Source organism: Rhinoraja longicauda, chromosome 5, assembly GCF_053455715.1.
Source record: "Rhinoraja longicauda isolate Sanriku21f chromosome 5, sRhiLon1.1, whole genome shotgun sequence".
NCBI classification, from domain to species: domain Eukaryota; kingdom Metazoa; phylum Chordata; class Chondrichthyes; order Rajiformes; family Arhynchobatidae; genus Rhinoraja; species Rhinoraja longicauda.
The window spans coordinates 51890140-51918036 of NC_135957.1; the positions used below are offsets into that span (position 1 = coordinate 51890140).

Consider the following 27897-nt stretch of genomic DNA (forward strand, 5'->3'; position numbering starts at 1 on the left):
AATTTTATATTTGACAATTTTAATAGCCTAAACCAGAACTTCAAGGAACAGAATGTCTGATGCCATGAAGTTTTAGAGATCAGCTCGTAATGTATTTATTGAAATGTGTAATTTTCCAAATTTTCCAACATTTGTTCTTTCTTGGGTTCCTGATTCCATTACTATCCCCTCATCAGAAGGAGATACCCGCAATCTGATCCTAAGTTGTTAAAGCAATCCTTAACATTGGGCACATTTTTGTAACCTTTTACATAATCTCTCTCAGGGCAACAATCCCTGATCAAAAGCTGAGTCTATAAAGAAACCATGAACCACTGAAGCAAACCTGTACATTTGCATGGAAATCCCATGGAAACAGAATACTTGGTTCAACCTTTCAGTGTTCATGTTCATCCACGATAAGAACACTGATCTGAATCCAATAAGTATTCCTATTCCCAGATTCCATTATTCTCTGTTACCTAGCCAGCTTATTCACGTGCAGCTTTAATTTCTAGCTCAAATTTTGCATTATCAAACACATTCTGAAATACTCTGGTTTAGTTAAATGGTGTTTATCTTTAATAACAACTGGTGTGTTGAGGTGTTAACCTCCAAATCTGTTATAATGTTAATTATACATAATGCATTTCTAAAAACATAATTAAATAAAGATACATACGGGTGCATCCGCCTTCTTGAAAGTTATAAAAGCCAACAGCACATCTGTCACATTTCAGACCTGTCACTCCAGGCTGACACTTGCATTGTCCTTTATCATTGCAGTCAAATGATTTTGAGCCAAAAGAATTGCAATTACAAGGAACACAGCCTCTTGAAGAATGCAGATAATAAGCTTCACTCTACAAAACATAAATAAAAATATATCAAAGATTAGCATAAACTGAATCGTAATTTTGTACAAGGGGATATGCGGTTCACCATATGGAATTGCAAAATTAGTCAATAGTATCAATCACAATTAAGTAACAAGGCATTGAACTGAAACTGCAATGAACAGGTACCCAACATTTTGTTTAAGAAGCATGCATTTGTTTAAACCACGGAGGAAATGAGTCTGTATAAAATTGCTGCTGGTGATTTAGACAGATGCGGGAATAATGAGTTTCTTAAATATCTGCTCACTAGTGTAACCAAGATGTTAATCTGTTTATTAATATCATCACAATGTGCTCTTGGGATGTGGTCAAGATGAAAGAAACATCTTTCACCAGTAATTCAGCATTTGGGCCATATTGCCTGTTCACTGCAACCAACAGTGCAGAGGTTTGAAGTCCATCACCACCACGCTCAGGAACTGCTACTTTCCTATCTCAGGTTCTTGAATGAACCCGCAGAATCTTAAACCTACCTCGGCAACATAACACTGCTGACCACCTCTGGCACAAGCGTGGACTTGTTTTTTAATTGTGCATGTTTTTACTAATGTCTTGTTTTTTAAAATCTCTTTCATATCACTGTCTTGTAGAATTTGTGTCATTTATGTTAAATTTATGTTTTATGCATTGAAGGAGACTATGTGCGCCTGTACTGCTGATGCAAGCAAGCTTTTCATTTCACCTGTATCACACCATACTTGAGCATATGACAATAAATGCGACTTGACTTGAAAACGAGTTCAATTTTTTACAGCAACTTTGCAAGCTTGATGGATATAAAAGCTTAAATACATAAGCTGACTACTGACATAATCTGAGAATAAGATAATTTTTGCATAAGAACCTTATATCATGGTAATGTATTACTCTGTTCTTAGGGGGAAATGTAACACCACGAAGTTCAAACATAAAGCAAGGTCCAGATTTCATGGGTTCACTGACAATTATATTTCATTTTTTTATTTTGATTGGTAATGCAGAAGTCCTTAAGCCTTTCCCAATGGCTCAGGCGGCTTCTCTCCATTTACGAAATGACTGATTTTATTGCACTACGTTTTTTTAAAATGTCACAAGGATCTGTGTCAGATAGGCATATCCACACAATATAAAGCTTCTGTCACAGTACTAATGGATTGACAATGCAATTCCATGAAGCAAGTTGGATGATAATGCTTTTCCCTTAGAAAAACACCATTACAAAATAGTTGTATTATCTAATTTCTATAGTGAATCTTGTGCATTTAAGGCAAGAGATTATAATAAAGTTAAATAATCATACTGGAGGATGGCAACATTTAAATTATTGTTCACATAGGCTGTCATCATTTGGCTTTAATTATTTTTTTGCAGTGATGGACAAGATCAATTAAGAATCTGCAGTCAATTTATCCCAAGTATGTTTTTCAATAGTTTTCTGTACCTACTAAATACCTGCTTTTGTGGTCTGGAACTTCAATTATGATGAAACACATAATTTTAAATATATCCCATACAGGAAGACAAAGAAACCGAACCTGTGACAAAGGCAATGAGTTGCATAATATAAAACCATTGATTGAAGTGCATAATGATAGTTTCAATATTAAGGAATATACTGGAATTTAGAATGAGATTTAAAAAAATTAGCAGAATATGAGATTATTAAGCAATCAGGGTCTGCAATACAAATGGGCAGAAGGAAATTTGTCCCATATCACTTGCGGTAAATGCGCATTATAACTGTCAACTTCTGAATCTCACCAATTTAATTCCATTTTTGAAGTTGAATTAAAATACACAACTGCTTTTGCACTATTCCTTAATGCAAAGACACTATGAATGAACACACACAGAAAAGCTGAAAATACACAACTGATTGGTACTTGTTTGAATTTTCCTGACATCCAACCATAAACACACTTTTTGTTTTCTTCATGACATTCCAGCTTCCTGCATCCAGTTTTAAAAGTCATTGTCTAAATAAACTTGTCATTGTCCACTTGCACCCACTGGTTTTATCCTCTGCAACTGATGAGGAAGCTGGGTGTTTCTTCCAGGAGGAAAATCTAAGAACTAAGAGTCATAAAAATAAGGAGCTGTCCAGTTAAGGTAGTGATGAGGTGACAATTTTTTTTTCTTGCATGGAGTCTTGCGTCTTTGGAAGAAGACAAACCTTTGGTAACAAAGGTTAGATGGAAGCGGAGTCTGAATATTTTATTTTTGGTTCTTGATAAGTAAGAGGTGCAGGGTTACAACGATTAACAGGAATGCAAAATTGAGATTACAATCAGATCTGCCATAGTCCTATTGAATGAAGGAGCAATTTGAATAGGCTGAGTAGTCCCCACCAACTCTCTCTACAAATTTGTATGATCTTACGTTTGTTTATATATGTTGTTTTTATTGCTGGTTCACTTGAAGACTAAGAGTTTTGATTACCTATGTGGGAGATCCAGATGGAAGAGAGATGTGCGATTGAAGTATATATATTTGTGAAAATTTATCTGGATATAAATGACCAATGTGCACTTCTGACTCGTCAACCTTCAAATTCCATTCCACAAAGGCAGTCTCTTAGGAAATATAAAAAACTAATAATAAAAAGGACTGGAGCAAGTTCATTGCAATCTTGCTCAATGTTACCAGTATCACTGTAACTCTGGAAATTAATACGGTACATTAATGGAATTTACAGTATATTGAATTTGCATTTTTGACTGGAGATATGGTAACACATGTTGACATACATATTGCACTTATTCTCACATCACACCTAAAATATGTATATTATCAACTGCAAGACTTTTTACATAATAGAATCAATCATTAAATAGTTGTTTAATTGGTATGTCATTATATTTGTTTTCAACTCTGCATACTGATTCCTTTGAGATTTCTATTTGTTCATTCAAATCACACCATGCAAAATTATTAGTTTTCCAAAACTGCAATCAATAAAAACTTCAAGCATTCAAATTTGTTTAGTTGCTTCTCCAAACAAAAATTAAACACACTAATGAACCAACAGTACAACATTTTAATGCTCATGCACCTTTTCAATAGAGTAATATAACTTAAATAAAACATCCAAATGTGCATATTACATTTAGCTTTTACAATCACTTTTACTGAGGAAATAATACTTTAAATGGCTCTTATAACTTATAGCAATAAATTCTGCACAGGTCTTAGGCATTCCACTCCAGATGGTGTGCATTGTGAATTAAAAAAGAGAGCTCTCAACAATATATATGTAACAATTTTTGAATCTCATTATCACCAGATCTTTCTGTGACAAATGTTAGAAGAGCTTAGATTGTAAAGGGCGCCAATAATCATTTGCTTTGTTAGTTAGTCAATCTAGTGAGACTGAATAGAATTTCCTACAAAAGCAGCTAGTGGCAGGTGATACATTTTTACATAAATGTATTTCCCCATAATTATTGTAAACAAAAAGAAAGCAGCACAACTCAAGCTTCAGATAGCACTTTATTTCTCAAGGGAATATTAATTTAAAGCACACGACAGGGAAGCTGAACAGAACCACCACTCACTCGCCTGTTGTTACTGAGAGTCAAACATCACTTGCTTGCTGCCTGCAAACAGAAGGTGGAGAAAAGGGCACCTCGTTGCAGACTGCTGGTTAAGGAATGGCATGAAATTAACTGTTCTATCGCCCTACAGATTGGAACCAGAGTCCTGACAAGTGAGGGCTCATTCAAGCTCATCAAAATATTTCTAAAAATAATTCCCAACCCTTTTGTCAAAGAGACCCCAGCAGTCCCTTTCAGAACCCAAAGTGGTCGCATTTCAATTAAAAGTGCCAAGTGTCCAGGCACCCTTTTCAAGCAGATGTTAGTCCATGGTTGAAAACAGCCATTGGAACACAGGAAAATAAAAGCAGGAGCTACTTGACCCCTCAGGCCTGCCCGCCATTGAACATGATGATGGCTAATTTGATCTTTGCCTCACATCCTCTGTTCTACCTGTTTCCCGACAGCACAAATACAGGCCCTTTGGCCCAACTTGCCCATTCCAACTAAGATGCCCCATCTGCGCTAGTCCCACCTGCCTGTAATTTGGCCTCCATCTCTCCAAACCTTTCCTATCCATGTACCTATCCAATAGTCTATTAAATGTTACTATAGTACCTGCCTCAATTTCCTCCTCTGGCAGCTTGTTCCATCAACCCACCACCCTCTGTTGAAAATGTGCCCAGTAGGTTGCTATTAAATCTTTCCCCTCTTACCTTAACCTCAAGTCCCCTGGTTCTTGATTCCCCTACTCTGAGTACAAGACTCTATACATTCACCCTTTCTATCCGCCTCATAATTTTACATATATCAGTTCCTTGATCTTTCAAAAATGTATAAACTTCCTCCTTAATTACATATAATGATGAAGTTCTGATTCTTTCGAAAGCAAGAATTTTATCTAAAGCCAGGAATGGTTTAGTGACCTTCCTATATGATGTATTCTCGAGAGTATAATAATGTACTTATTACTTGCTGTTTTGATGACAAAGCCTGCAATTTCCTTCACAAACAACAAATATTATTGGAGAATATGATATTTTAAATTTAATGTATTGCTATTCCTTCTCAGGGCAATTTACTTTATTTTAAGCTTCATATCAGCATTTTCACCATACTTTCATTGACTGAACATTAGCAATTGTAGTATCAAAATCATTTTAGTGGAATTTCCATGAAGCTTTTATTTATGTTGCATTGACAATATTTGAACTCTGGACATACTTAGGTTGTGAGAAGTTGAACACTTGGCAAATAACTTCAGCAGAGGAAATTGTGATGTCATGCACGTCACTGGGAGGAATCAAAGGGTAGACTTTTAACTAAATGGATAGACTGTAAATGAATAAAGTACAGAGCAATCTAGGTGCTCTTGTGCATGAATATTACCAAGCAGGTGCAACTAGTTAAGAAATCAAATGGCTATTACTGTTAGGGGGAGTTTGGAGTTTAAAATTGTAAAAGATGTTCATGAGGCCATTCTGCATACTGTTCTGCTTGTTTTATTTAACAAAGGATAAAATAGCAATGGGGTTTCTATGATAGGATAACATAGCAATAGCAGTCTAGAAAGAATTAAACAGACTAAGTTCTGAAACAATAGAGTTGAACTATCATAAATGCTGAAAATAATTAAGCACGTTTTTAAAAAAAATTTGGAAGAATAATGAATGATCTTGTTGTTACAAGATCCTAAGGATGCATGGCAAGATAGATGTTGACTACTTCCACTTGTAGGAGAGTTTCAAACAACACATAATCAAGATAGGGGGGTGGGATGGCTAAGTAATTTACAAAGTAAGAATTTCTTCTTGCAGAAGGTTGCAAGTCTTTGGATTTCTCAACCCCCAAGGGTTGCAAAGGAAAAATCTTCTAGAGATATTTAAGCATAACATCGGTAAACCTTTGTTAGAATGGAGAATATAGAGCTCTGTGCAACTGATATAGAAGAGGGGATGAGGCCGCGGGAAGATCAGCCATATTCTCTTTGAATGGCGAAATAGGCTTGAGGGTCAGATGAATTACTCCTGCTCCCATACTCTTGCATACTCGTACATTCAGAATCTCAGTCTAGAATATCACAGTTAATAAAATGGTAATTAATGAAAAATGGCAATTAATGAAATTTAGGCCATTGTTTTGAAATGATTTCACACAGAGTTGTTCTGTATTTAGTGAATGAGACTAACTTTGGACATGGAATAACAATGCCTAGAATGATCTTTGCCACCTATTTTATGCACCTGTTCATCTATTGCTCTACTGAGAGAGCAATTACAAAGTTATAACTTCTGTATCCATTCATGAGCCTTGCCTTCGGAACAACATACCAATTATCTTATTGAAACATATAAGATAATTAGGGGATTGGACACATTAGAGGCAGGAAACATGTTCCCAATGTTGGGGGAGTCCAGAACAAGGGGCCACAGTTTAAGAATAAGGGGTAGGCCATTTAGAACGGAGATGAGGAAGAACTTTTTCAGTTAGAGAGTGGTGAAGGTGTGGAATTCTCTGCCTCAGAAGGCAGTGGAGGCCAGTTCGTTGGATGCTTTCAAGAGAGAGCTGGATAGAGTTCTTAAGGATAGCGGAGTGAGGGGGTATGGGGAGAAGGCAGGAACGGGGTACTGATTGAGAGTGATCAGCCATGATCGCATTGAATGGCGGTGCTGGCTCGAAGGGCTGAATGGCCTACTCCTGCACCTATTATCTATTGTCTATTGTCTATTGTGGGAGGTTACTCCATAGAAATTGTACTGATCTTGATTGTATTAATCTTGTGCAAATTCACTTCATGTGGCACTGCAGTAGACGTATTTTCCTTCGGTGCATACTATGCAGCAATTAAAACCAATATAACTGAACTCGCTACAGATTACATATCACGCATGTTTCTATATTGCCAGATGAGTGCACATGGCCATTTCTGTCTCACAATATCAGTTTGAGCTGGGTTCAAAACCAAATGTAAAATATTTACATCTTATATCCCTATAATACGTGCGTTGACATTTGTGTTTAAAGTTGTGATGAGAATGTTCTTGTAGATGGTTATGCATGCAACCTATACTGTAGCTACCTTATCACCACTAACCACGCCCCATCCTATTAGTACAACTGTAGTCTCCTCCCTTTGTTCCACCTTTTTAGGTCCCGGTACGTCTGAAGGCTGGATGCAGTCAGTGCTGGGACGTGTGTACCATGTGCTATAATAAACTACCAGTAAAGGTTACAGTGTGTCAGAGAACACTCCTTTACATGGTGTCAGAAGTGGGATTCGAGCGTTTCCCGTTTACCGGTTTTCATTTATTTTGTTCCCGTTAGTGCCCAGTTTCGGGTTTCCCTCGATATGGCGTCCTCATGCCGAAAGCCATCTCCCCTTGTCTTCGATGCCGACATTGCGGAACGATGGTCGACTTTTGTGATGGACTACACTCACTACGTCAATATTGCGAACCGGAACGACCCAGCCGCGGTCAAAGCATCACTTTTGCTCAACCTGGCCGGTCCCGACGCAATGAAGAGAGCTCAAGCCTTTGTCTATGCACCAGCGGTCCTGGATGACAACGACCAGCCGGTCGAGCCAGCTGAATCGGCCGACGACCCGGTATGTCTTTTGCGCAAATTCGCGGAGCTATGCGACCTGCCCTCCAACCGTATACTGGAGCGGGCCAGGTTCTTCTCACGCAAGCAACAGCCGGATGAACCTGTTGAATGCTTCATTGCCGACCTGCGACACCTTGCCCAGCGGTGCCGATTCGAAACCATGCGCGACCAGCTCGTCAGAGACATTCTCGTTACCGGTATGGTCGATCAGAAGCTGCGTGCCGACCTGCTGCAACGGCCTGACCTAACCCTGACTCAAGCAATGCATGCGTGCCGCATTGCCGAAGTGGTCCACCATCCTCACGGACAGAGGGGGTCTGACAACCGAGCCGTAAATTTAACTGGAGTTGCTGGACAACGACGGATGAGGGAGAACTTTCGCCCTCCACAGCGGCCCGTTCGCACACCCCGGGACCCAAGATCTAACAAGTGTCCTAACTGCAGCTACGTACACTCCTCAGAATCACAGTGCCCAGCCCTTGGGAAGACATGCAATTTCTGCGGGAGAAGAAACCATTTTGCAGCTGCCTGCCGATCCCGTGGGAAAGTTCCCTCAGCTCCCAGACAACTCCTAGACAATCTTTTGCAGGTTGATAGCGAGATGGACTCTGAGCCCAGCTTTTCCACGGGAGATGTAAGTATTTACACTCTCCTCCACAGCCGATCTCGCCTCCCCGATCCTTCTGTGAACATAACTGTCAACAATAAGTGTTTCTCTGCTAAACTTGACACGGGGGCGAAGGTGAACGTAATGTCAACAAAGCTGTTCCACCGGATAAGGAATAATGAGCTGCTGATTGCCGACCGCTCTGTTTTGCGTGCCTATGGGGGAGAGGAACTAACACCTGTGGGGAGGGCGACCTTCCACTGCGTGCTGCAGGAAGGTTCCCAGGACCTGTCTTTCTTCATTCTGGACAGGGACTGTGTGACGTTGCTTAGCAACCGGGCATGCCAGGATCTTGGGCTGGTGTCGTTTAACCATACGGTCCACAAGGTGCAACCTGTGATGGATCCACTATGTGAGTACCCAGACCTGTTTGACGACAAGCTGGGGAAGCTGCCGGTGGTGTACAAGATCGCGACAGACCCATCTGTGGAGCCCGTGATCCGTCCACCCCACAGGGTGTCTTTTGCCATGAAGGGCAAAGTGGAGAATATGCTCAAGGACATGGTCAACATGGGAGTGCTGGAGGCTGTCAGCGATCCAACCGTATGGGTCTCCACCATGGTCGCCACGTTGAAGAAAGGAAAAAATGAGATACGGGTGTGCATTAACCCTAAGGACTTAAATATGGCAATTAAACGGCCCCACTACCCCATGAGGACTGTCGAAGATGTTGCCGCCCAGGTGGGACAAGCTACTGTGTTCTCCGTCCTCGATGCAAGGAGCTCGTTTTGGCAGATACCCCTGGACAAACGCTCCACGGATCTGACCACGTTCAGCACGCCCTTCGGCAGGTTTAAGTTTTTACGGATGCCGTTCGGCATCAACTCTGCCAGCGAGGTATTTCAGCGTTCTATGGAACAACTATTTGCAGGTCTGCCCTGCGCGATTATTGTGGATGACATTCTGGTCTATGGGAGGGACGTGGCCGAACATGACCACAACCTCCGGCGGATTTTGAACCGTGCCCGGCAGATAAATTTGAAGCTCAATCGGTCAAAGTGCAAGTTCCGGGTGCCTGAGGTCACATACGTCGGACACATCTTCACAGCCCAAGGGTTAAAGCCAGACCCGCAAAAGACCAGCGCCATCTCTGAGCTGCCGGCCCCGACTGACGCTGTCAGTCTGCAGCGCTTCCTGGGCATGGTGAACTACCTGGGGAAGTTTATCCCCGACCTCAGCGAGTTGAGCGCACCCCTGAGACAACTCACAAAGAAGGACATTGCCTGGGCATGGTTTCCACACCACCAGCAGGCGTTCGACCTGCTGAAGACGAGGCTGGTCAGCACACCAACACTAAGGTTTTTTGATCTGCTGCTTCCAATCGTGGTCACCTGCGACGCCTCCCGATTTGGACTGGGTGCTGCCTGCCTGCAACTCCACGCTGACGACTCGCTGCAGCCTATCTCCTATGCCTCTAGGACAATGACGGCCACAGAGCAACGCTATGCTCAGATAGAGAAGGAGCTGCTGGCGGTGGTTTTCGCGTGTTCGAAGTTTAGAGACTTCTTATTCGGCACCAGGTTCACCATTGAAACGGATCACCAGCCACTGGTGACAATACTTAATAAACCGATACACTGCGCTCCTGCCAGACTACAGCGGATGATGCTGCAGCTACAGCGCTTTGACTTTAAGATCGTATATAAGAGGGGCACCGAGATGCATGTGGCTGATGCACTGTCCCGGGCCCCCCGGACCTCCTGCGACCAGCACCCCTTCGAGCAGTCGGACTTACAGGTACTGAACGTCAACTTCGTCCCTTCTCACCAGCTGAAATGCCTGGTTGAACACACCGCAAACGACCCCGACCTGCAGCAGCTTGCTGCTGTCATCAAGCGCGGGTGGCCCACCAAGCGGAATTCGTTGCCTGCCAGCGTCCACCCCTATTTTTTGGTCCGCGATGAGTTAGTCCTCCGGGATGGTATTATTATCAAAGGGCACAAAGTTGTCATCCCGGAATCACTGCGTGGCTTGTATTTTGATGCCGCCCACATGGGACATCCCGGTGCAGATGCCACCATCTCACATGCCCAGGACCAGTACTACTGGCCGGCCATGGCTAAATACATCCAAGCCCGAGTCGATTCCTGTCCGGACTGTCACTCGCTTGCCCCGCATCAGCAAAGACAGCCACTTTTGCAGCAGCCTGCACCTGAAATGCCCTGGACTTCTCTGGCTGCCGACATTTTCGACTGGCGTGGTAAGCAATACCTTGTGCTAGTAGACTCTTACTCGAATTGGTTCGAGGTGGACTTCCTCCCTGCCATCACCTCCGAGATGGTGATCAGCAAGCTTCGCCGCCACTTTGCCACGTTTGGTTCCCCTGTCCGGCTGCAGACAGACAACGGTCGCCAGTTCACCAGCGCTGAGTTTCGAGCGTTTGCCACAAAGTGGAACTTTAATCATTTCACTAGCAGCCCGGAGTACCCTCAAAGCAATGGTCTAGCGGAACGGGCGGTCCGGAGCGCTAAGCACCTGCTTGAACAAACCCGCCTCTCGAACGGGGATTTCTATCAGTGTCTCCTGAACCTTCGCAGCATTTCTCGAGACATTTCCATGGGATCCCCTGCCCAGCGACTCATGTCCCGAGTTGTCCGCCCTCCGATGCCTATTGCCCAGCAGTCCCTGATGCCTAAAGTCCTGCAGCCTGCTGATGTCCAGAAACGTATTGCCCAAAAACACGAGATCCAGCGACGGTCGCATGATAAATCCTGCCGCCCTCTTTCTCCACTGATGCCGGGACAGGTCGTCCGTTTGCAGACGTCCACCGGCTATTCCCGACTTGCCACCGTCGTCGGGTTTGACACCGCGCCACGTTCCTACCTCGTGGATTTCGAAGGGACTGTCTACAGACGCAGCCGCCAGCACCTGTTGGCGGTTAACGAGCCCAAACCACCTCCTGCGGTTCCGTATACCCCTCCATCGCGTGTCGAGCCTTCCTCCACTAACGTATCCTCTGCTCCCTGCATGCCACGGTCGGTCCTTTTGCCTCGGGTAGCCCCCCCTGCTCCTCCCGGGCTTGCTCCCCAGGCTCTGTTGTCCCCTGCAAAATCTTCTCTCTCTCCAACTTCAACTCGTTCTACCCCTTCATTTTCGCCTGGCTCTCCTGTGTCTCTCCGTTCCCCCTGCAAGCTGGGTTCTCCACCCAGCTTCTCTCCTCCTGTTTCTGTTCTTGTCCCCCCTCCTACTCTTTCGGGCGGGGAGGGTGAAGGTGCTGTGCGCACTCGCTCGGGTCGGATTGTAAAACCTCCGGCTCGCTACGGAGAATATGTCTAGCTTTGCAGGTACTGTATAATAATCCTGCTACTGTAGTAACTTGTTTGAATTGTAAGGGGAAGGATGTAGATGGTTATGCATGCAACCTATACTGTAGCTACCTTATCACCACTAACCACGCCCCATCCTATTAGTACAACTGTAGTCTCCTCCCTTTGTTCCACCTTTTTAGGTCCCGGTACGTCTGAAGGCTGGATGCAGTCAGTGCTGGGACGTGTGTACCATGTGCTATAATAAACTACCAGTAAAGGTTACAGTGTGTCAGAGAACACTCCTTTACAGTTCTCAAATGGGGATGTGATTAGTTTTCAATCCACACATGTATGAAGACCACAGCACACATGCACGATGCATTTTTACCCCAGTGACAGAGGGTGAAGCAGGTTTGTATGCACCACGTGGACATCCACCAATGCCAGTTGTCCACCACTTTCGTCGATGGCCCACAGCAGGTCTTGCTATCTGGACATCCTCCTGGTAGTTCTCTTCATGGGCCTGCCCACTGAGATCACATTGCTTCCCAAAGAAGCCAGGTTTGCAGATGCAGCTTCCTTCTTTGTCACACCGAAGTGCCATGGAACCAATGGGACTGCACTGACATGACATGCAGATCTTGTTTTTGTGATCCCACCAACAGTTAGGCTTTACAGTGCACAGGATAAAATATCAAAAAAACACAAATATCAAATCAAGAATCTACTATCAAACAGATAGAATGATTAATTTCCAATCTTGGGCTAAGCCTCCAAGAGGTGAGAAAAGCTATAAATTCCAAAAGTAATAAAAGATTCAAACAGACTCTTAATTCCTAATTCATTCAAAATGTAATAACTACAGAATTAAAGTATAACCTCAGTTTTGAATTTCTTGCTTTTAATTTCTTCGTTTATTTTATTCCCACATGTAAAGACAGAAAGAATATTGCATGTATATTGGGGTCTTGTTGAGAATGACAACTGAAGCAAAAAACGTTATTCAACTCCTCTGCCATCTCTTTATTCCCCATTATCACTTCTCCTGCATTATCTTCCAGTGGTCCAACGTCCATTCTTGCCTCTTTTTTACTCTTTATATAACTGAAGAAACTCTTGCTATCCTCTTTTATATTATTAGCTAGCTTACCTTCGTATTTCATCTTTTCTATCCATTTTGCATTTTTAGTTGCCTTCTGTTGTTCTTTAAAAGTTTTCCAATCCTTCGGCTTCTCATTAATCTTTGCAATGTTATATGCCTTCTTTTTTAGTTTTATACTGTCCTTGACTTTTCTTGTCAGCCACGGTTGCCTCATTCTGCCCTTCAAATCTTTCTTCCTCTTTGGAATGAAACGATCCTGCATCTTCTGAATTATTCCCAGAAATTCCTGCCATTGCTGTTCCACCGCCATCCCTTCTAGGGTCTCTTTCCAGTCAACTTTGGCAGGCTCCTCCCTCATGCCTCTGTTGCCCTTTTGCTCAGCTGCAATACTGACATATCCAATTTCACCTTCTCCTTCTCAAATTTCAGGTTAAATCTTATCATGTTGTGGTTGCTACCTTGTGGTTCCTTTACCTTGAGTTCCTTTACCAAATCCAGTTCATTACACAACACTAAATCCAGGTCATCCACTTTCAGTCTTAGTTCTTCATTCAACCAGCATTTGCTGCAGATGTCGTCACCAGTATTCACCAAAGGGTGAGTATTGCTGGTCCTTTTGATTTTTGTGACATGAACCTTTGTCATTCTACTCCATTGATTTATCAGTTTACAGTGGGAATCATAGAAACCTGCAGTAAAATTTATGTCTGATCTTCTCGGTACCCTTTCTCACACTCATTATTTTCTTTATTGCCTCTAAAACCCAATCATTGCTTTGCAATCTAAAGAAGGGTCCCGACCCAAACATCACCTATCCATTAACTTCTCAGATGCTGCCTGATCCTCTGAGTTACTCCTGTACTTTGTGTCATTTTTGGAAACCAGCATCTGCACTTCCTTGTTTCTACATTGTTTTATATTTTTGTGGAAGTGGCTATGATGTGAGCCACTAATCAATGCAATTAAACTGAAGCTTGTTAACAGTTGCTTAAGCTTGATAACACAGTCCCAATCTCAAGACATTCAAATCATCACATAGAAACATAGAAAATAGGTGCAGGAGGAGGCCATTCGGCCCTTTGAGCCAGCACCGCCATTCATTGTGACCATGGCTGATCATCCACAATCAATAACCCGTAGCTGCCTTCTCCCCATATCCCTTGATTCCACTAGCCCCTAGATCTCTATCTAACTCTCTCTTAAATCCATCCAGTGATTTGGCTTTCACTACCCTCTGTGGCAGAGAATTCCACAAATTCACAACTCTCGGGGTGAAAAAGTTGCTTCTCACCTCAGTTTTAAATGACCTCCCCTTTATTCTAAGACTGTAGCCCCTGGTTCTGGACTACCCCAATATTGGGAACATTTTTCCTGCATCTAGCTTGTCCAGTCCTTTTATAATTTTATATGTTTCTATAAGATCCCCTCGCATCCTTCTAAACTCCAGTCAATACAAGCCTAGTCTTTTCAATCTTTCCTCATATGACAGTCCCGCCATCCCAGGGATCAATCTCGTGAACCTACGCTGCACTGCCTCTATTACAAGGATGTCCTTCCTCAAATTAGGAGACCAAAACTGTACACAATTCTCCAGATGTGGTTTTACCAAGGCCGTCTACAACTGCAGAAGAACCTCTTTACTCCTATGCTGAAATCCTCTCGATATGAAGGCCAACATGCCGTTAGCTTTCTTCACTGCCTGCTGTACCTGCACGCCAACTTTCAGGGACTGGTGTACAAGGACACCCAGGTCTCGCTGCACCTCACCCTTACCTAACCTAACTCCATTGAGATAATAATCTGCCTCCTTGTTTTTGCCGCCAAAGTGGATAACCTCACATTTATCTATATTATACTGCATCTGCCACGCATCTGCCCATTCACTCAACCTGTCCAGGTCACCCTGCAACCTCCTAACATCCTCTTCACAGTTCACACTGCCACCCAACTTTGTGTCATCCGCAAACTTGCTAGTGTTGCTTCTAATTCCCTCTTCCAAATCATTAATATACATGGTAAACAGTTGAGGCCTCAACACCGAGCCTTACGGCACTCCACTCGCCACTGCCTGCCATTCTGAAAAGGACCCGTTTACTCCTATTCTTTGCTTCCTGTCTGCCAACCAATCATGTAGCTCACACTGAAATTGCTTTCTAAATATATAATATGCTGACTCGGCATTAATGTGTAAATTCAGCTACATGGGAAACTGGTCTAAACTGGTGTGGCAGGTTAATCAACAAAACACTACTGCATTTTCCTTAACCTTTCAAAAATTTCAAATACGCAACAGAAAAAAATAAGAGCACCAGTAGGCCAGTGAACTGCCACAATATAATCACAATTGATCTGCCCCAGATCTTGATACCTCTTCTAAGCCAGTTCCATGTAGCACTCTACTACACAATCTTTCAAGAATCTATTTAGCTCCTCTTTAAATATCGAATTGTGGAGATGAGGAACGCAGAGCCAGAACCTCATCTCCACAGAATGATCAAAGTCGCAACAACCTCCGTGGTACAAAACTCTACAAATCCACCACTCTCAGTGAGAAAAAATGTTTTACCATCTCAGTTTTCAATAATTGTGCCTTATCTTCTAACCATGTCCCTCTTATTCAATACTCTCACACCAGTGAAAACATCAGAACATCTATTTTGTTATTTCTCCCTAAGATCAATGTTTGCTCCCCATTCTTCTAAACTCCAAGGAAATAGATCCAACTTTTTTTTTTGCTATTCATGCTAGGAAAATCCTCTCATCCCAGGATTGGCCTAGTGAATTTCTAGACTGCTTGCAATCCTAGTCTGTCCTTTCTTACGCAAGAATAACAAAACTGTGCACAATACTTCAGGTGTGGCCTCATCAACACTGTACAATTATCTTGTATACACTGGAATTTGGTAGGATGAGAGGAGATCTTATCAAAACGTATAAGATTATTAAGGGGTTGGACAAGTTAGAGGCAGGAAACATGTTCCCAATGTTGGGGGAGTCCAGAACAAGGGGCCACAGTTTAAGAATAAGGGGTAGGCCATTTAGAACTGAGATGAGGGAAACCTTTTTCAGTTAGAGAGTTGTGAATCTGTGGAATTCTCTGCCTCAGAAGGCAGTGGAGGCCAATTCTCTGAATGCATTCAAGAGAGAGCTAGATAGAGCTCTTAAGGATAGCGGAGTCAGGGGGTATGGGGAGAAGGCAGGAACGGGGTACTGATTGAGAATGATCAGCCATGATCACATTGAATGGCGGTGCTGGCCCGAAGTGCCGAATGGCCTCCTCCTGCACCTATTGTCTATTGTCTATAACAAAACGTCCCTATGCAAATCTCCAACCCCTTAGCAACAATATACTATTTACCTTTTTAACTATTTGCCTCAACTAACTATGTTTTTATGTGCATGAACAATAACATTTAGATTCCTCTGTACTCCACTCATTTTCAGTCCTTCTCCATTACATAGACCATCTGCACATAGGCCAGTATTTAAACTGCAATGGGATCATAAGGGGAAGAATAAGAAAAATATCAGATTTCCCTGGCTTTGAGCCACATTCTTCCAAGTACGCATAAAAATAGTTGTAACACCAGTTGCTCAAGCAGTGTAACTGAGATGGCGAGAGTTCCTGTGTGGGAAGGAACTGCAGATGCTGCTTTACCCCAAAGATAGACACAAAGTGCTGAAGTAACTCAGCGGGTCAGGCAGTATCTTTGGAGAGAAGGAATGGGTGATGTTTCGGGTCAAAACCTTTCTTCAGACTGAGAGCAGGTAAGGGAAATTAGAGATTTAGATGACGTAGATATATAGAACAAATGAATGAAAGATATGCGAAAGAAGTAACGATGATAAGGGAAGTAGGCCATTGTTAGCTGTTTGCTTGGTGAGAACGAGAAGCTGGTGCGACTTGGGTGGGGGAGGGATAGACAGAGAGCGAATGCAGGGGATATTTCATACCTTCAACTCCTCCATATTCTCACATTGCTGTGGGCTCTATATATTTATATTGGTGGACTCCCTCAATGCACTTAGAAAATTTGCCAGGAACCTACATTAATTGTATCTTAAACCCTAACTGAGATAATGTATAGGGATCATGACAGCGGGCAAAACACCTTCATGACCCAACCCAGATGGAGTGCTGTAAACAGTTCTGGTCGCCTTGCTTATATCCTTACACTCTCTTTAAAATCCATAAAACTAAGTACATTATGAATGCATGCATATTTAGAGCACAAGTGTCATAATTAGGCTATGCAATTTAGTAACCTCTGTTTGAAGTAAATTTAAAATAGCTTTAATGTATGCAGAAATTGGGTTAAGACATGGAGAGAAGGGGCACTGACCTCAACAAACCATTTAAAACAAGTTACAGATTGAACATTTGTGATTATGTTGTAGCATTGTAAAAAGAAAACTAGTGTTTCTTCCATGCCCTGTTTAAAATGATCAGTTTTAAAAGACAACAAAAATGGAACAAACAAGAAATCTGGTAATTATTTTAAAGCATGATAAGTAAATTCATGAATCCTCATTAGCCTTCTTACAGTTTATAATACCTTCAGTTGAAAACAAATAAGTTGTTGTAAACCCAGAAAAGTTCCACGTTGACTATATTTCCATGTAAATATGTGTTGGGTCCACTGTTGTTTGTCATTTACATTAATGATCTGGATGATGGTGTGGCAAATTGGATTAGTAAATATGCAGATGATACTAAGATAGGTGGTGTAGTTAATAATGAAGTAGAGTTTCAAAGTCTACAGAGAGACTTGGGCCTTTTGGAAGGGTGGGCTGAAAGATGGCAGATGGAGTTTAATGCTGATAAGTGTGAGGTGCTGCATTTTGGTAGGACAAATCAAAATAGGACGTACAGGGTAAATGGTAGGGAATTGAGGAATGCAGTGGAACAGAGGGATCTGGGAATAACTGTGCATTGTTCCCTGAAGGTGGAATCTCATGTGGATAGGGTGGTGAAGAAGGCGTTTGGTATGCTTGCCTTTATAAATCAGAGCATCGAATATAGAAGTTGGGATGTAATGTTAAAATTGTACAAGGCATTGGTGAGGCCGAATCTGGAGTATGGTGTGCAGTTCTGGTCGCCAAATTATAGGAAGGATGTCGACAAAATGGAGAGGGTACAGAGGAGATTTACTAGAATGTTGCCTGGGTTTCAGCACTTAAGCTACAGAGAGAGGTTGAACAGGTTGGGTCTTTATTCTTTGGAGCGTAGAAGGTTGAGGGGGGACTTGATAGAGGTTTTAAAAAATTTAAGAGGGACGGACAGAGTTGACGTGGGTAGGCTTTTCCCTTTGAGAGTGGGGAAGATTCCAACAAGGGGACATAGCTTCAGAATTGAGGGACAAAAGTTTAGGGGTAACATGAGGGGTAACTTCTTTACTCAGAGGGTGGTGGCTGTATGGAATGGGCTTCCGGTGGAAGTGGTGGAGGCAGGCTCGATTTTATTATTTAAGAGTAAATTGGATAGGTATATGGATAAGAGGGGATTAGAGGGTTATGGTCTGAGAGCAGGTAGATGAGACTAGGTCAGAGAGAGTGGTCGGCGTGGACTGGTAGGGCCGAGCGGGCCTGTTTCCGTGCTGTAGTTGTTATATGGTTATATGGTTATTTGGTAAGCAATGCCACCATTCTACCATATTTTTTGGTCAAGGAACACTTAATTTCTTGCACATATGCATTATTTTCCATTGTTAGCATTCAATTTGCACAACATTTGTATTTTGCTGTCAACAAGAATCTCATTATTTTCTAACACCTATTTGATTTTTGTTAATGCATTTTTTTATTTGCAAAGGTCACGATAAATTGGTAAGTGGTGATGTCACCAGTGATATTAGTTTCTGAGCATAGTAGGGAAGTTGAAGATAGTGATTGTAAACTATCAGGATTGTGCATATTGTTAGGATCCTTTCAACTCAGCATAAATGGACAGGAGACAACAGGAAATGTATTTACCTTCCTTAAAATTTTGTACTGAGAAACCTTGCCACATCATAACTTGTGATATATCCCAATTTAAATGAATGTGCATGCCAGCAGAGACAGGAAAACAGATTCAGTCCCTTCTTCATGAACGCCTTAATTTACTGCAGTAATGCAAAATGAAATCCTCCACTTTCAGTGAGTCATGTCATCAAGCTATACAGCATGGCAACGAACATGCCTTTCAGCACAACTTGGCCATGCCACCCACGTTACTAAACCGATTGAGTCCCAGTTGCCTGTGCCTGGTCCATATCCAACCAATCATCGATGATACAGGTATCAGGGGCCTCCCAATTTATTCCCGAGATTCCACAATGTCCCAGGATATACTTGATCAGGTCCCAGGGATTTATACACCCTATTGCATTTGAACACCTCCAACACCTCCTCTTCTGTAAAGTGGACTCTCTTCAAGACACCACTATTAATGTCACAGAGTTCCCGAATATCCATGTCTTTCTCCACGGTAAATGCAAATGAGAAATATTCACTTAACATTCTTCCCTTCTGCTGCATGGTAAATACAAATGAGAAATATTCACTTAACTTCTTTCCCTTCTGCTGTGGCTCCGCTGCACACCTAGATGACCTGGTTGATCTTTAAGGAAGCCTTTTGTTGCTCTATTGCCCTCTGTATACTTCTGGAATCTCTTTGGATTCTTCTTTATCTTATTTGGCAGAGCAATTTTAGGTCCCTTTTTGATGTTCTGATTTCCCTGATGTGAACTACTACACTCCTTACATCCCTTGTTCAAGGGATTCACTTGATTCCAGTTGGCTATACTTGATATATGACTTTTTCTTGACCAATGCCTCAAAATCTCTCACCATTCAGGGTTCTCTACTCCGTCCTGCCAGCCTTGCCCTTCACTCTTTTCATAAGGATATGGAATAATTTAAGGAAAATAGTCATTGTGAAGCTGCAAGGACATACAGCCACATTGGCAGAAACCTGGGACCAGTTGCCCATTTGAATCTTGGTTGATTAAGTTACTTAATTTGGCATGCCCACCACAGGAAATAAGAAAACAGAAACAGTTCCATTGGAAACAATGTTTTTTTTGTCAATGTTGAAGGCAATTCTTCCTTGGAAACAAAATGAAATTTAACAAAGCTATAAAAGCTCTAACAGATTTCCTCCTGTTTTTAATTCAAATCACTTTTCCCCAAATCAATCATTCCTAATTTAAGGCAATTACAAGCAAAATATTGATTTACCATTTATGAAATTGAAGGCAACACAAGATATAATCAGAAAAAAATCATTCATTTTATCTAAGGAAAGAAATAATATTTTAATATAATATTAGAATTAAGGTACTGATTTCTCACACAACAACTTTTAAATATCTTAGTGCAAAATTATCCAAATGTATGACGTAGTCAAGAATAAAATGGTGTGTGTAGTTGATACAATTTTTTAATAATGTCATCTTTAGGTATCTTCTCTGCAGTCTTAAGGCAAAGTAATAATCAAGATAGTAGTAAGGCACTCGGTCCCTGAAGCCTCTTCCGCCATTTAAGTATAGTCATGGCTGATCTATGCTTCCATCAACTCCTATTCTATGCCAGTTCCCCATAGCCCTCAATTCTTAGATTTTTCAAATATTTAGTTATCCCCACTTAAAAAGCAACTAATAATCTGGCCACCATCTCAATCTGGGACAGAAAATTCCAGAGATTCATACCCTCCGAGAGATGAAATATAAATTGATTAAAAATGCACTATTTAAATGAAACCCAGCAATATTTTCATATTCAGCTGAGCCAACAAAATACACACATATTTCTGTTGAGAAGACACCACCAATAGGAATGTAAGTAAGAGAGTTAGAAAAAGAATGACGGTGCCAATATTAAATTACTATCTTTGGTCACAGCCATTAATTTGATTTAAACTCAATTAAAGATGGTTTCTATACCAGTCAATTTAAGTGTTGCAATGTAAGCATAAATGTACACAAACCTGCTAAATAGTCAGTCACTGTCGTTTCAATTGCACAGTAATAAAGGCCTAAAAATTACTCCAAGCAATTTCAAACAAATGGATAACCACTCATATCAAATGTGTCTCAGTACTACTTAGCCACAACGAATCATTCGGCTGATGTTAATTAAAATATCAGATAAAAGAAACATAGAACATGTAGTTTTACATTCAAGTAATAACATTCTATTCAGTGTGATCTAAAACTAGCTCAGATGCTACAGGAGTATGCAGGTTTTTGTGGGGTCCCTGTTATATTGGCTTCTCACCAGACCTGGGAAAATGTTTGTGTTTAATAGTAGCAGACCAGGGAGTGGAGAGGAGGGTCATATAGGTTACTGGACAAATGGGCCAAACTGGGAATGGGAAATAAAAGACCCAACCTGCCAACAAAAAAAAGGAAGGAACATTTTTAAATGACCTTGCACTGTCATGTCTAATGTCAATGCTCAGTGAACGTGCACTTTCAATTTTACCACCCACAAGCTAAGTATGCCACTTCCCTCTGGAAATAATGGGCAGCATTCCACAATGCAATATCACCTAGCCTCACACTATAGGGAACCCTGTCAGAGAAAACACTACCCTTTCCATTTCACAGTTCTGGGAGATGACAACAAAAGATCTGCTGCCTCCAAGGACTACAGATAACTTGTATGCAAGGCTGGATCTTGGCACAAAAGGGGACATCATGTATCCTTATCATGTATCTGTACACTGTGGATGGCTCGTTTGCAATCATGTATCGTTTTTGCACTGACTGGTTAGCACACAACAAAAGCTTTTCACTGTACCTCGGTACATGTGACAATAATCTAAACTAAACTAAGACCTCCTCTGAGCCCAAAACATGTGTGCCATAATAGTTGGGAATTTCATTCTGATTCTTTAACTGTAACCTTGGACAAGAAATTCTATCTTAGTCTACCTTCAGTACAGAAATAAATCATGGCTCTCAGAAATATTCTTTGAAAGTTACCAAATTTTAAGTGTTTATTTTCCAATACGTACCAAGCAATGATCACACTGTCTTCCTGCAACATTGTCTTTGCACTCACATTGTCCAGTCTGCTTGTCACACAAGTTAGCAACTGATCCATTGGCATGGCATTCACAGGCTGGAAATAAAGAGGAATCATTTACAAGATGAAAATAACATCTTAAAATTATTTTCTCATAATTATGTTAAAGTAGTAAATTTTCATAATTTATTTTGTCATAAACATATCAAAGTTCAAATGCTATTGCACAAAGTCCTTCTAATTATGCAAATTGTGTCACCATTGTTCTAAGGATAAGGTCAAAACACTTTTACAAATGAGTGAAAATGGCATTTCAATGAAGCATGCAGCATCTCTGACCAGGTTATGCTGCAGCATTTGTATCATTAGAAAGTGACTTCTGGTACATGAGATCAATCAAGAATTAATTGGTCTAAGAATCATAAAAGCTGGAAATATGTAACCACCACTAAGCAGCCTAGGACGAGGCATGTGAAATTATACACATCTATGTTTTTCCAGAGTTTATGATGGCTAATCAGGATCAAGGTCCAAAAGGCTGACTTCTGACCCGTTTTCTACCATGGCAGCAGAAAATGACTGAGGTTTAAAAGGTTTATTGTGGATTAAGATAGGCTTCTGACCAGTAAACTTTGCACAACTTCCTGACATTATCAAGAGAAACAATTATGACCCTCCTGCAACAAGAACTGTTTGCAAGAACTGTAAAACGAACCATCACTTTGATAGTTACCCTATCAATATTGTGAAGTTAGTAATTGAAAAAGAAGGCTCACATTGACTTAATCAAGTCACAACATCGACATGGCCTGGACAATGTAATCATAACTTATAGATGATGTCAACATAGAAAAACAGCATGAATGTTGGGATAGTGTGAAGGGCCTGTCCCACTTAGGCGATTTTATTGGCGACTGCCGGCAACTGTCAAAGTCGTAGCAGATCGCCAAACTTTTCTTTTACCCGACGACAATGACCACGACAATGCCGAGTCAGGTTGAGATTACAGCGTCTTCTGAAACATCACGAAAATTCCCACGTTGTCAATGCTTCTCTGGCTGAAATCACTGACAAGTCGGTAAGTACTTGAGAGTTTTGAACTTTGGGTTACTTAAAAACCAAGCTTCACTGTAACAAGGAACAAACCAGATTTACTTCCAGTTTACTAATAGCTGTATTAAAAAATAAATTTAAAAAGTGGTTCAGTGGATTTTTGTGAAAAGTGTGTGGGCATTCTTTGAAAATGTAAGGGAGATATATATCTGGTTTCTGGGTTGAATATCTGGGTTTGGAGCCCACTTTAAATGTAAAGGCTGAGGCCAAAAACATCGCGAAAATTCCCACGCTTACCTGACCGTCAAACTGTCGCCTCCAATCTACCTGTCAAATGGCCTGACGGTAAATAAATTCATTAAACACAAGCATTTTATAGTATTTTGTAATGACTTTACTTATTTTAATATTATGTGCTTCTAAATGCATCTTAAGAGAACCTATCAAACCTGGGGACAGCATGCGACAGCGACCGCAATAAGCTACGATACCTGGCGACAAGCCAGCTGTCGCCAAGAAATTACAAACCGTTTGATTTCTCAGCGACGCGCCGAGATCCACTACGATCTTTGGAAGACTCCTCACAATCATACCCGCGATATCACGACGAACTGTCGGTGACAGCCTAGTCGCCGGCAGTCGCCTTAAAATCGCCTAAGTGGGACAGGCCCGTGAGGGTGTTGAGGAGTTACAGAGAAAAGACACAGAATCCATTCCACAGCCTCAGGTTTTGACAGGCTGCAACTCATTGGTATGTTTCTCCAGTATTGTTCTTGTGCTTTGGAAATCCTTAGTAAATTATGACCCATTGTAGAAATTACTCCTCAGAGTACTTAATTTAAAAATATAATTGCATTTGAACTGTTTGATTAGCAGGAAGGACCTCATCCTTGGCTGGGAGGGTGTACCAACCACTTGAAATAGTGATTATTGACAGCTAAACCCATTCAGAAAAGGGATTAAGGTAGTGAAGTAAATTAGTCTTTGAAATATAGGTCAATACCATATAATCTCCCAAGAGTCGGGGACTAGTAGATTATTTTAACAGATAGAGCTTAACATCTTGATTTAAGCTTAGGACTGGAGAAGGGTATATTTAATATCATCACAAGTTATAATCAGAAATTTGAAACTAAATAGGAAATTTGGCTTGCACATGTGTGGTTTAAGAGAATGCTAAAAAACATAATCATGATATATATTTTCGCCTTAAACATTCATAATCCAGAGAAGATCTATAGAAACCACTGATTCTCAAACTAGAGACACAAAGAACTGCAGATGCTGGAATCTTGCATCAAACACAAAGTCAGTAGGTCAGGCAGCATTTCTATAGGACATGGATAGGTGACATTTTGGGTCGGGACCCTTCTTCAGAGTAGAACAATGTCTCAAACTATGTTGATGACGAACATATGCCAGCTGAGAAGTCAAGTTGGAAAAAAATTAGGGACTTCAGTGTTAAATGCAGAAATTTCTCTTATCCACGAATAATTCTCAGCTGCATTTTTATTGGCAATGAAGGATGAAACTCAGAAAGTGCAGGTTTAACAGTAGATACTCAACTAACATAGATCTTATGATCAGGCATTATATTTAATAAACTCAATTGAAATTTGATTAAAGTGATATTCAATGCAATATAATAAATATGCACAAATCAAAATCTAACTAACTTTCTACCTCCCTACCCAAGTGCATATGCATTTAAGCTTATGCACTTTCAAAATCTTTTCATTGCCATTCACAAGTAATTTTTATTTCCACACATGTAAATGTAATTTGGCTTACGTCAGCTTAGTTTTAATTAGGTATGAGTTTCCTGCACAATTATCATGCTGCTCCATTGCTGGACTTAAATGGCAGAGTTCATCACTGTTGGGATTCCATTTCATTCTCAGGCCTCAGAAATATGCCAGCAGAGATGGCAATTAAAGATGCAAGAAAGAAGGCACTAAGAAAATAATAATAGGATTGGACAGTCCATGTGGATTTATGAAAGAGAAATCACGTTTGACAAATCCATTTGAGCACTTTATTTTGGCACGATCAACATAATAAATATGGGGGACCCAGAGAATGTAGTGCATTAGAGAGGCGGTGACAAATGGTGCAGCGGGGATTATTGTTGGAGCTCCAGCTATGCATAGAACTTGGATGAGAGGAGCATTTATGTTATATCCAAGTCTGCTGATGATATAAAGCTGGGTAGCAGTGCTGTTTGTCAGAGGATGGAGAAAGATTTCAGAGGGATACAGGTACAAAACATGAGTGGATAAGGGTATGGCACATGGAATATAATGTGGAAAAATGTGAGAAAAATAGTATGCTTACCTTAATGGAAGATATTTTAAGTACAAGAGTAAAGACATCATCCTGCAATTATATGGGGTCCCAATGAGAATGCATCTAAAATACTGTGCATAGATTTGGCTGCCCAACCGAAGGAAGACTATCTTTCTGAAGGAGAGTTCAGCAGAGGTTCACCAGATCCCTGGCAGGGGGGATTTTTCTATCAGAGAGATTCCCCCAAATGAATCTAAAATCTCTGGTGATCATAAGTTTGAGATGATTTCTCTACAGGGCTTGATAAGTTCAACACAAGGATCTACCATATGACCAGCGGTCATATTCTCGGGTTAAGGAAATAGACATTAATTCTGTACTGGCAACATTTCTTCCCATAGAAGGTAGTGAACCTATGGAACTCTCTACTCACAAGAGATGTGGAGAAGTAGTTGCTGAATATATTCGGGATAGAAATTGATAGATTTTTCAAAATCATGGAACCAAGCAATACAGGAAAATGTCTCCAAGGATACAGATTTTGCTTGATCTTATTAAATGGTGGAACAAGTATACGGGCCAGCTCCAGCTGAACTTTCTCGTGATTTTCTCATGCTTGCCTGAGAGCCCTAATTCCGAAGATGGGGAATCTTTCCTCCAAATCCAAACTGGGAATATCGGTGGCAATCTGAATCCAGATTCAATGTGGGTGATTCTGACGATGTATACCGGGAGAGGCATCCATGACCAGTCGCTTGCTCTATTACTGTCAAGGCTTTGCCTCTTACTTCAAAAGTCCTATTCATCTTCTTCAAAGTAAATATATGTAGTGAGCAAAATCAAACTGGCTTCTGCACTATCAGACTTGCTCTGTTCTAATAACATGGATTTCTTCCAGCTTCTGTTGGCTACATTTGACAGAATAATTTGAGGCATGGAGCAATGTTCTTAGCATTTTAAATGTTCATATTGCTCCAGCAATTAAAACATAACAAAGGCATTTTCTTTCAAGCAACTGTGAATCCTGCTGAGATTTGAATACAATGAAATTCTAAGCAGGGTAACATAGAAAAAGGACAACAAAAAAAAAGCAATTTGACTGCTACTGTTTGGCTTCTTTTGTGTTTTTTATGGCAATTGAAGGCTCCAAATTTCCAACAATAGAGAAATGTTACAAAGGAAAATGCACAATGGTTGTGTCCCGATTTAAGGATAGCTTTCAAAATAACAGAGAAACACAGGATTGCCACTCTTTCTATCAATTCACGCTGTTTTTCAGTATACACTAATTTAAGTGAGACTGGAGATATGGCATACTTTATTTTTGATTTATAACTTTATTTCATCACAAGCAAATTATTTCATCCAGATGCAAACTAATTAATTGCACCAATAGTTCCAAGTGCTCAGATCCTGTGTGTATCCTAAAGATATGCTATAATGTTTGGATTAGTTGTGCGATCTTATTGTCATAGAACATTTCAACATGACAGGGGCCACAGTCTCAGAATAAAGGGGAGGCCTTTTAAAACTGAGGTGAGAAAGAACTTTTTCACCCACAGAGTTGTGAATTTATGGAATTCTCTGCCACAGAGGGCAGTGGAGGCCAAATCACTGGATGAATTTAAGAGAGAGTTAGATAGACCTCTGGGGGCTAGTGGAATCAAGGGATATGGGGAGAAGTTGGGCACAGGTTACTGATTGTGGATGATCACAATGAATGGCAGAGCTGGCTGGAAGGGCCAAATGGCCTCCCCCTGCACCTATTTTCTATGTTTCAATGTTTCTATGATCTGGAGCCACACCAGGACTCCAGCACCCACATTCAAAACATTTCATTTTTGCATATGCCTCTAACTACCACACAGGTATGCATTATTCTGACCTCAGAGTCATAATGATCTGCAGCATAAGTAGTTAATAATAATGATTATACTGCATTTAACATAACCACTGCGTGGCGCCAGCAATGGCTGCCTTACCAACAGTCTGTCTGTCTCTTCCTTCTTTTGTTGTTTGTTTGTTTTTAGTGTTCATTATCTATGTTTTTAGTGTTCTTTAGCTTGTTTTATGTGGGGGGTGGGGGGTTGGGAGGGGGGGGGGAGTTGGGAGAAACATTTTCTAATCTCTTACCTCAACAGAGATGCGATTTTTTTCCGTATCATATCTCCGTCCGCACTGGCGGCCTTTGCTGGAGACCGACTTTGAGATCTCCACCGTGGGTGCCTGCAGACTTACCATTGCAGAGCCCGTGATCTCTTTGCCAGGGATCGACCTCTGAGCTCTACCATGGGTGCCTGCAGACTTTAACATTGTGGAGCTCGCGGTCTCTGGTTAGAGACTGACTTCAGGAACTCCAAGCCGTAGGAGCATCGACCGCCCTGACGCAGGAGCTTCGATTGCTCCAACGCGGGAGCTTCGATCGCCCTGACGCGGGGGCTTTGACCGCCGGCTGTGGGAGTTTCGATCGCCCCGACTGCGTATGGTTCAACTGCCCCAACCGCAGGAAAATAAAGAGGAAGAAGCTTGGACT

At 41.4% G+C, this 27897-nt stretch overlaps 1 protein-coding gene across 1 annotated transcript in view; it reads right to left on the minus strand.

Annotated features, from left to right (window-relative positions):
• The window catches only part of lama2 (laminin, alpha 2), a 292372-nt gene that overhangs the window by 103067 nt on the left and 161408 nt on the right, over window positions 1–27897 (minus strand). Inside the window, exons 20-21 of the mRNA XM_078399541.1 lie at window positions 22015–22121; window positions 662–842 (exon numbers count right to left, since the gene is read on the minus strand). Coding sequence (XP_078255667.1) covers window positions 662–842; window positions 22015–22121 — 288 coding nt within the window. The remainder of the gene's footprint in view (window positions 1–661; window positions 843–22014; window positions 22122–27897) is intronic.